Genomic DNA, 10,494 nt, shown 5'->3' on the forward strand with positions numbered 1-10,494 from the left:
CTACTAACAATTGGGGAGAAAAAGGGGGTAAAAAAAGAAGTGATGTCAGTACAGTACTGAAGGACAATATTGAAAAATGTACAATCATTATATTTCACAGTAAACTTTATTCCATTTTGTCCTTACAACTGTTTCAATGGATCATTTGTATAAAGAAGTTTATGGAAACAAGATTTGAATGTTATCTCAAGGTCAAGGTCATTTACACTTTTGTGTGTGTGTGTGTGTGTGTGTGTGTGTGTGTGTGTGTGTGTGTGTGTGTGTGTGTGTGTGTGTGTGTGTGTGTGCGTGCGTGTGTGTGTATGTGCGTGCGTAAATATTACATGATTTCAATTGGTGTAAATAGAATTAATAAAAACAAAAACATTATTATTCACTCCAAAGACTACCTATAAAATGTGTTTTTCTCAGGCACAAAATTGTCACATTGACTTTCTGCTAACAGATCAATAGAGTATAAAATAGGCTACATTATAAATAACCTGAGTTTATGGCTTTTACAAAAAAATCAATTGCAAACGCAAAGAGTACCAAATACACATTTCTTTCCCCCTATAGTTATCTGCAACTTCCAAGAGATGTTTTGTTTTGAACCATTGTGAAATAAAATGTTGAATTGAGCCTTGATGACATCTATATAAATGCAACAAATGGCAAGTATAAATAACAAATGTATGAAAAAGGTATACGCCACTTCCATGTATCTGTGAGTGTTTCATATTGTGAAGAAACAAATGGCGTTGAATGCACTGACGGTATATATTTGCATAGCTGTAGATCAAAGAATCTGAAAGGACCTCAGTGGGCCACCGTAAAGGAAAGTACCACCAAATAGGCTGCCATTCTATCCATTCTCATATCAAATCTCTCCAACAGAGTGAAATGAGCCACTGATAACATTAGCGTCTCATCACTCTATCTAAACAGAATATGGACTTGGATTTGTCCGTTCTTTTTGTATACAATTTGTATACAACAGAGACAACAAGTCCTTGTGCGTGTTTCCCAAATTGTCTGTGAAGTTCAGCCCTCTGTATTGGCACACAAATCCCATCACAGCCCTCTAGGCTTTATTTCCAATGAGCCGCCATGTTGTTAACCCACAGTTTGTACCGGTACATTTTGTGTTAGTACACCGCCCCCATATTCTTAGGTGGTGTTGTGTGCTGATGAACCAGTCCTGAGTGCTGTGAGCGTGACTGTGAGGTCTGTTGATACCAGTGATGAGTGTAGTTCTCCACATAACATAGAGTGGAGCCGAGGGAGGGCTGGGGAGCCTGCTCTCTAGTGGCGGGGTCTGTGGGTATACTACTGTCCCAAATGGCCAGGGACGGGGGTGAATTGCAGGACATAGAGTCACTGGCTCCTGGGCTGTGGTCCAGTAGAACTTCCCCGTTCATGTACAGCTTCTTGAATTTGGAACGGCGATTCTGGAACCAGATCTTGACCTGGAATAAAAAATATTTGAGCTACAGGTTTATATAGAAGTTCGGGATGTTTGTACCAGAAAATGTGAAGGTATGGGTTAAAAATGTATTATCTAGCAAAGGGTTGTAATTTCATATTGACACCCTAGGCCTTATTAGAATAGAATATACCTAATTATGTTGCATTGAAATTTGTAATCCAGATGCAAACTTAGATCAATTAATGAAGCTATCAATTATCAGATATGAAAACAACAGGAAAAGGTTAATAACCCCGGTGGTTTGACATATAATATAAACAATACCGCTTTTTTTATCGCTTTGGTACTATTTTTTACAAGTATTTGGTGAATTGTAAGATGCATGTTTCCAAACTGTCCTTTGAATGTAGTATGCTACAGTCTGTACATTACAGTACATTACAGTACATTACATTGTTTTACATTAGGCTATACACCTGCACTACCCATTCAAATTGACGGAGCATCAAATTTCCGTCATTTCTATCCCATGTGTGATCAAAGGCGTGATCATTGAAGACATCTTTCGCAATGTAATCAAATTAAAGAAACATACATTTTAGCAGGCACTAGTTTGCATTAAGCCTGTCTTGAGCATTTGGCCATAGATTCTCATCAAATTTGCAGTAAATATCCTCATTGTTCATGCACCTGGGGGAAAATCGTTTGTCATGGCAAACTTCATTTTGGATACATATGTATTGTGTAGGGGATGCATTTCTTTCTTGTTTTGGACTTTCTGGATTATGTGTGTATTGGTATTGTATTACTGCACTGTAGGAGCTAGAAACACAAGCATTTCGCTGCACCTGCTGTAACATTTGCTCATCTGTGTACGCGACCGATTAACTTTAATTTGTTACATACATAACATCTCTTATTATTTTACTGTGAAGTAAAATCATAATAGTTATCATCATAGCAGTACATTCGAGTTTATATCATATCTTTTTTATGTTTCTACTTTACAGACATACTTTTTTTATTATGCAATTCTCAAAATCTGTTGTAGACAAACATGTTTACGTGTACCATCGATAGGTTTACCAAACATTTAAGTGATCATCAATTAAGAACAGTCGGATTAAGTAATAGTACCAAGTCTTGTGAGTATTACATTGTTAAAGGCAATTACTTTACATGAACATGTTTCCCAATGTGAAATATGTCTTTCTAGATGAAACACTGATTCAGTTTGGTGAAAAAGTGACTGTATGATTTGGTGTGTTGTACTAAGTCAATTGAACATGTGCTTAGAGTTTTAAAACAACTGCCTTTTTGTTGATCTGTTTTGAGTTTTCTACTAAGAGTTGTGCAAATGGACCACATACTTGTGAAAGTAAGAAGCGATAAAAAAATCTATAACATCTCAGATGATTCACTAGATGTAGACTTACAGTATGCAAAAAGATGCCAGCATAGTTCATGGTTTTATTAGACAAATTAACATAAATCATAGAGATACAAATCTCTCAACAGCGTGTCATAACCTGTGGTATGTGTGGCCTGTTGGCTTCCTCACCTGTGTTTGTGTCACGTCGAGTTGAGCCGCTAGCTCGGTTCTCTCAGGAAGAGACAAATACTGAGTTCCCTGGAAGCGATGTTGCAATGCAGCGAGCTGGTAACTAGAATATATGGTGCGAGGTTTTCGGATTTTTCTAGGCTTTCCGTTGACCATTCTCACCTCGGGCTCTGGTTCCTCTTTCACTGAAAAAATGACAGAGCATTAGTAGGCTAAAGGACTTGAGAGGCTTATACATTTACACTAGGCCTACAGTGGGCTTCAACAGTAGGCTATAGGCCTATACCTACAGAAATAAAATATTATGATAACAGATTAATGAAAACTATTATGATAAAAGATGAATGATGATGTATTTCATTAGTCAACATCAATTGAAAAAAATATAATTCTGCCTTACATTTTTTTTTTTTTTACCAGTTCTGAAATATGCTCTACTCCATAGCATACACAGGGTTTGGTGCACAAAATGTCTTTGTCCAAGAGATTTCAATGCCCCTCACATTATTATGGGATATGTCCACTAATGAGACAGGATGATTGATGCATCGAGTATATAAGCTGTTGGGGTGTTTTCACATGCAGTGATCAAGTCAAAACTCTAAGTCAGGCTATTGAGCCAAAAAGCAATGCGTGCCAGACTGGCATGATGTGACACCTGATGTTGATGCGCTTGGCTTCGGGCAAGTTCGAAGATAAATATTATTTCTGGATAAAACGATAAATGGTATGTTATAGGGCCTAGATCCCTAAACATTGTTAACAACACTACAATTACCATTGACAACACAAACACGATAGCAGTTCTCTCTCAAATGTGAAGGTTTCAGCTGCTTTGCAAAACCAATTTTGGATAAAATAAGGAAACCTTTTGCATTTACAGAATAGGCTGCATTTTAATTTGCATTCTAGGCCATATGAACAATTTATATTATTTAAGAGCTTAATAGCATAGTGTGTTATTGCAAAACAATCAAAGTAGGCTTGGCCTAATGGGTCATTTGAATTGTATGATATAATGCACTATTCCCTGGGAGCTCATCTTAATAAAGGCCATGAACAGTCAAAATCATGTTTTTCGTGAAATTGGATGATATTTGGATGAAACCAGATCAAAGTATGATCACCAATGTATGAAATGTATGACTGTTGCTTCCACTTTGATAAAGTTTTATCATAAAGTTATTGGTCCCCTCCCCCGTGTCAAACACTTGGATTCAGGAGGCGGGATTATTAAAGCTAGGTCTTCATCTGTGTCTGGTGTTAGCTAGCTACTGTTTAGCTAGGTCTTCATCTGTGTCTGGTGTTAGCTAGCTACTGGTTAGCTAGGTATTCATCTGTGTCTGGTGTTAGCTGGCTACTGGTTAGCTAGGTCTTTATCTGTGTCTGGTGTTAGCTGGCTACTGGTTAGCTAGGTCTTCATCTGTGTCTGGTGTTAGCTAGCTACTGTTTAGCTAGGTCTTCATCTGTGTCTGGTGTTAGCTAGCTACTGGTTAGCTAGGTATTCATCTGTGTCTGGTGTTAGCTGGCTACTGGTTAGCTAGGTATTCATCTGTGTCTGGTGTTAGCTGGCTACTGGTTAGCTAGGTCTTCATTTGTGTCTGGTGTTAGCTGGCTACTGGTTAGCTAGGTCTTCATCTGTGTCTGGTGTTAGCTGGCTACGGGTTAGCTAGGTCTTCATCTGTGTCTGGTGTTAGCTAGCTACGGGTTAGCTAGGTCTTCAACCAGCATGGAACAAAAGGCGGGGAAAAGGGTGCAATACTCTGACGCAGTTGTCAAATCAACACATCACAAGAGACATGCCAAACGGGAGATGTATAAAACGTTTGACATTATTGATGCAATTTCAATGTTGTTTGAGTTGCTTAGTGAACCACTAAATTAGCTTGAGAGGATTTTACTGCAACACTGCTCACTGAAACCAAGTTGCTTGACATAGGCGTTTCAAAGAGCTGTCAGTCAAGACGAGGTCATGAATATAAGCTCCCGCCCACTCAACCTGTCTTTTCAAACTTCCTGCTGGTTAGCCACCAGCGCAAAACAAATGTTTCTCATATTCTGAGCATTTCTACTCAAAATGAATATTATGGGTGGTATTTTATTAATTAACTCAAAAGGCTATTTTACATAGGAATCAGAATGACTGTTTGGTACCTTTCAGAATTTTGACAAAAATACAAATGGGGTAGGCTTTAGCTGATTTTATTTTAATTAAAAGTGGTCACATATCACATGTTGGCTTTGCAGCCTAAGAATGCAGAATAGCAAAAATTATATTCTTGACATACTGTCTACAGGCCGAGTCCTACTCAATTTGTATAGTATATCCATAATTATTTTTTTAAATAACATGTGAAACATGTAAAAGAAACATTTGATAACATGAAAGTACACATGTGAAATCATCTCAGCACATATGAAAACATCTCATATGAAATAAATGTGACAACATGGGGATGCAAAATTTCAAAACTTTATACCATGAAACTACATGTGACAACATTTGAACAGTTTTCCAAATAAGGATTCCAGATTTAAAATCGCCATACCATTTCATTACTTCCCTTACAAAAAAGCATGTGACATGTACAGTTTCACATATGAAATAGCTGAAATAGATGAGGTCAGATGGTCAAATGTATTCAATTTAGAGTTCACATGTTAACACCCCCTTTATACATGTGAGGAGGATAATGTTTTCACTTCACATATGAATTGCAGATTCAGATGTGAAAAATGTACATACATTTTGGACTTTAATAATCAATGAATGAGCAATTATCGATATATGCCCATTGATACTTGAATAATACAACTTATAAATGCCTCATAAGCTTAGATCAACTGCCCTACCGCAGCAGAACCCAAAATGCAAGCATGTTTTACTCCAATGTTTGTAAACAATGTAAATTTAAACAAACACTGTATAGCCTCAAGACATAATGTAAACTATAATTGTGACATATCATGGATCAATTGCTCTGTCTATGAATTTGAGAATGGTTGCATTTCTCCAGGTCCATCTCTCAGCTTTTTACCAAAACAAAGGCGGGATGCCCACTTTGTTATTGTTTCAATTAAGGATTCTAGCTTTAATGTAAGGCAAACATTGTTGAGATAAAATGTGTAATAAAAAAAGTGCATAAATCTTTAATCAATATGGTTATTTTGATCACTTAGTACTGACATCCCAACCTGGGATTTGAACTCACAACCTCTGGATTTGGGTTGTGCTGCTCTTTCTGCTGCGCCACAAAGTCTAAAAGACTGCCCATTTGCACTGCTATTTTAGTCATCAGTTAATCGGACTATTCTCTCATTATTGATTTAGTTTACTTATCTCAGCATTTTAAGGGGTTTCTGTATAGTTGTCTAAAGTCAGTGTGGCATAAAATTCTGTTTTAATGTTACTCCTGAATCCCTATGACAAATATAATCATTTTTCTTGAGCGTATTATACAAAACTGAGATTTACTTTGAAGTCCAGTGTAGGAATAGTGGTGAAATCAGTCATTGACACAGACATGGTGGCATAGCAGGAAGTGTTGAGTGCCATGAACCAAGGTTGTGAGTTCAAATCCCACATGAGGACATGTTGAATAATAATTACTGTATAAATAAACATACACAATGTAATCATGTATGTAAATTACTGTATCTGCTAAGTGGAAAAACACTGTGTATAGTTTGTGACTTTCTGAGGACATCCTAATTTTGACTGCAAGGCATTGTGTAAAGAAACTTCATGTGAAATATCATCACATGTAAAGTGTTCCAAAACCACGTGATTTGACATGTGGAATTTTTACATGTGTAATTTGTAAGTCGCTCTGGATAAGAGCGTCTGCTAAATGACTTAAATGTAAATGTAAATGTAATAAATCATGTGATTTTCCACATGTGAAATCATGTTTTTTCCATAAAGGTAGGCCAAATTTAGTTGATAAATTACTCCAAATCAAAAGTACGCTAACTTACACTATTTTCAAAACCATTTAACCCCCAAGACATCCAACAACCAAATTAATTCCTAACACCAATTAGGCTGACCAAATGTAAATTTGATTTATAGAATTTTAAATAGGCACATTTAAATTCTGTGGCATAAACGTTGGTCCTCGTTGTCGATAAGCCTTTTGGATAGTTGATTTAACATCGGCCACGTGTCAAAAAAGTAATAAACATAACTTCGAGATTCACCAAAAATGGCAACGTGCCTCATGCGTAAATCTTACCGGTATCTTGGAGATGTGACTGTATGTCCCGGGTATAATGAGCGTATTGCGTATGAGGATACGGGTTTTCCGATTTGGCAATGTAGGCCCCATGGAGATTGTAGTGGTGATGATACGAGTATGGCTTCATTGGTTGCAAGCAGGACTGACCGTGGCTGGGGTAGTAGTCGTGGTGGCTGTGCGTCGTCTGGCCGCTGTAGAACCCCATGTCCATTTGAGAGGACTTTGGCAGTGTTGGCAAATCATTGGCGCCCGGGTGACAGCTCACTGTGGAGTGGAGATCAGACGACAGGCTCGATGCCGCCTTCTCAGAAGTAGTTCCATTCATCCTGCACGGCCCTCCTTCACCCCCCTAATAAAAACCTCCAGAAATAGAGACGACTCGTAAGAAAGGCCTAGTAAGTTGAATTTCAAGTTTGAAAAGTAAACATCAACTCCCCAAAATAAAACCAAAACAATAGGCCTACTGTGAAGCGTTGAACTCTTCAGAGTGTATCCAAAGTCCCTCGGCGAGACTGCACTGCACTGTGAAGGCACCCAACCCAACTGAACTCAAAATTACAGAGAGCGAGGGGAGTGAATGCTTCATTCCCAGTTTACCCTGAGGGCTAAACTGTGTCGCCAGCCAGGCTACACTCCTCTTGCCACGAAAACCTCCAGAACCTCCCCCGGCCTGAACCACAGTCCCACAACATTTCTGAAAGTAGAAGAGACATTTTCTGCTGGATGTGTTTATTAGGCAGTTAAGAATACAGTTAAGAAAAAATGCACAGATTATGCAATCTCTATTGCACTCCACACTGCCCTTTCCCGCCTGGACCAAAGGAACACCTACGTGAGAAAGCTGTTCATTGACTACAGCTCAGCTTTCAACACCATAGAGCCCTCAAAGCTCATCACTAAGCTAAGGACCCTGGGACTAAACACCTCCCTCTGCACCTGGATCCTGGACTTCCTGACGGGCCGACCCAGGTGTTAAGGGTAGGTAACAACAAATCTGCCACACTGATCCTCAACATGGGACCCCTCAAGGGTATGTGCTCAGTCCCCTCCTGTACTCCCTGTTCACCCATGACTGCATGGCCAAGTACGACTCCAAAGCCATCATTAAGTTTGCCGATGACACAACAGTGGTATGTATGCCTGATCACTGACAACGATGAGACAGCCTATAGGGAGGAGGTCAGAGACCTGGCAGTGTGGTGCCAGGATAACAACCTCTCCCTCAAAGTGATCAAGACAAAGGAGATGATAGTGGACTACAGGAAAAGGAGGGCTGAGCACACCCCCATTCTCATCAACGGGGCTGTAGTGGAGCAGGTTGAGAGCTTCAAGTTCCTTGGTGCCCACATCACCAACAACCTAACATGGTCCAAACACACCAACACCTATTCCCCCTCAGGAGACTCAAAATATTTGGCATGGGTCCTCAGATCCTCAAAAAGTCATACAACTGCACCACCGAGAGCATCCTGACTGGTTGCATCACCACCTGGTATGGTAACTGCTCAGCCTCCAACCGCAATGCACCTCAGAGGGTGGTGCGTACGGCCCAGTACATCACTGGGGCCAAGCTTCCTGCCATCCAGGACCTCTATACCAGGCGGTGTCAGAGGAAGGCCCTAAAAATTGCAAAAGACTCCACCCACCCTAGTCATAGACTATTCTCTCTGCTACCGCACAGCAAGCAGTACAGGAGCACCAAGTTTCGGTCCAAAAAGCTCTTACTAGCTTCTACCCCCAAGCCATAAGACTCCTGAACAGCTAATCAAAAGGCTACCCAGACTATTTGCATTTTTACGCTGCTGTGTATAGTCACTTTACCTACATGTACAAAATACCTTAATTACCTTGACTAACTTGTGCCCTCGCACATTGACTCTGTACCGGTACCCCCTGTATATAGCCTCGTTACTGTTATTTTATGTGGGCTCTTTAATTATTTGTTATTTTTCAATTTTCTTCTTTTTTTATTTGTATTTTTTATTTATTTTTTACTTCAGTTTATTTTAGTAAATACATTCTTAATACTTATTTTTCTTAAAACTGCATTGTTGGTTAAGGGCTTGTAGGTAAGCAAATCACTGTAAGGTCTACATCTGTTGTATTCTGTGTGGTATTCAAACCTAATTAAGACATATTTAGTCCGCATTTAACTGTCTGCAACAAGGATAGGCACCATTTTTCAATGTAGTTGTGCATTTAAAAAATTTAGCCTATATGCATGGGTTTGGGACTAGATCAATTTGATAGGCTAATTCCTCTTTAGGTTGGCTTGTGACTTGCCCTAAGGACTTTCCGTAGGAGTGTCAGCCCTAGAATTGGGTCGTCACTAGTTACCATAATCACAGTCATAAACCCCGCCTATTTCTACCATTTATCTTCTTAAAATCTGACTTAAAACCTAACCTCAACCGCAACCCTAACCTTACTCCTAACCTTATGCATAACCCTTTTTGTTTTCATACATTTTTACGATAGCCTGGAGCCAACTTTGACTTTGTGGCTGTGGTATCTAGTGGAGACTCTCGACGTGGCCATTCCATTCACATCCTCCAAAACAACCCAAAAAAAGTGTGTTAATGGAACCAAGGTTTGGAGAAGTCTAGATAAATTGTGTGTAATTCAATTGTCGTTGATTATCAGATATGCAGCAAATGATGGCCTATCAGCCAAACACAACCCAATTAACTCATATAGACTATAGATAGTGGCAAGTGAAACCAAGTGAACCTCTCAAGGAGTGTCAAAAAAGATACATCAACTTTCGCTTTCCTCTTTTAACTTCCATGGTTGAATGTTTGTAATCTTTGTCTATTAGCAGTGGACCAGGTTCTACGGAGCCCCTTAGGGGTCATGATGGTTAAAACAGCCAGGCTGTTTTGGGCTAATAGAACATCCCCTTAACCTCAGGCCTTATTTTCTGCGTTTTTCCAAATCCCTATTCTTTCATACATTCTCCCATTGGGATGGATTGCTCAACGAACAGCAGGTAATTTATTTCCGGGTTTTAGGACTAAAAACTGGCGAGCTCTATTCGGCAACAGATTAAATAGCCGGCATGTTTATGAACTTCACATGGTGGTAAACTTTAAATTCAAGTTGATGAGCACGATAAATAAATGTAGAAGGTCTTATTCTCGTGACATGATCATCGATGCTTGGCTGCCATTTGACAAATAAAAATAATTTCGCTATATTGTCCATAATAGCCTAATCTCATGTAGTTTATCTGCAAAGTGTTGGCTAGAGCACACGTGCCAATACTAGAGTGGGAACAATCGCTAATG

The 10,494-nt window shown here is 39.2% G+C and overlaps 1 protein-coding gene across 2 annotated transcripts; it reads right to left on the reverse strand.

Annotated features, from left to right (window-relative positions):
* Window positions 1-251: 251 nt before the first annotated feature.
* Window positions 252-7,823, reverse strand: LOC135555909 (homeobox protein Dlx3b-like). 2 transcript variants are annotated; one of them, XM_064988716.1, is made up of 4 exons: window positions 7,672-7,823; window positions 7,205-7,567; window positions 2,970-3,154; window positions 252-1,448 (listed from the first exon to the last, which is right to left on the reverse strand). In XM_064988716.1, exons 2-4 carry the CDS (start codon window positions 7,530-7,532, stop codon window positions 1,128-1,130), a joined length of 834 nt encoding a protein of 277 aa, XP_064844788.1. In that variant the 5' UTR covers window positions 7,533-7,567; window positions 7,672-7,823; the 3' UTR covers window positions 252-1,127. The 2 variants fall into 2 exon arrangements, with proteins under 2 accessions (XP_064844788.1, XP_064844787.1); XM_064988715.1 differs by having other exon boundaries at window positions 7,205-7,823.
* Window positions 7,824-10,494: the final 2,671 nt, after the last annotated feature.

This window comes from Oncorhynchus masou, chromosome 15 (assembly GCF_036934945.1).
Source record: "Oncorhynchus masou masou isolate Uvic2021 chromosome 15, UVic_Omas_1.1, whole genome shotgun sequence".
NCBI lineage: Eukaryota > Metazoa > Chordata > Actinopteri > Salmoniformes > Salmonidae > Oncorhynchus > Oncorhynchus masou.

Coding starts and splice junctions, on each gene's coding strand:
- LOC135555909 (XM_064988716.1), bottom strand. CDS start 7,532: ATGAATGGAACTACTTCTGAGAAGGCGGCATCGAGCCTGTCGTCTGAT. Junction 3,155..7,204: donor GTCACATCTCCAAGATACCG/GTAAGATTTACG, acceptor TCATTTTTTCAG/TGAAAGAGGAACCAGAGCCC. Junction 1,449..2,969: donor TCGACGTGACACAAACACAG/GTGAGGAAGCCA, acceptor TTTTTATTCCAG/GTCAAGATCTGGTTCCAGAA.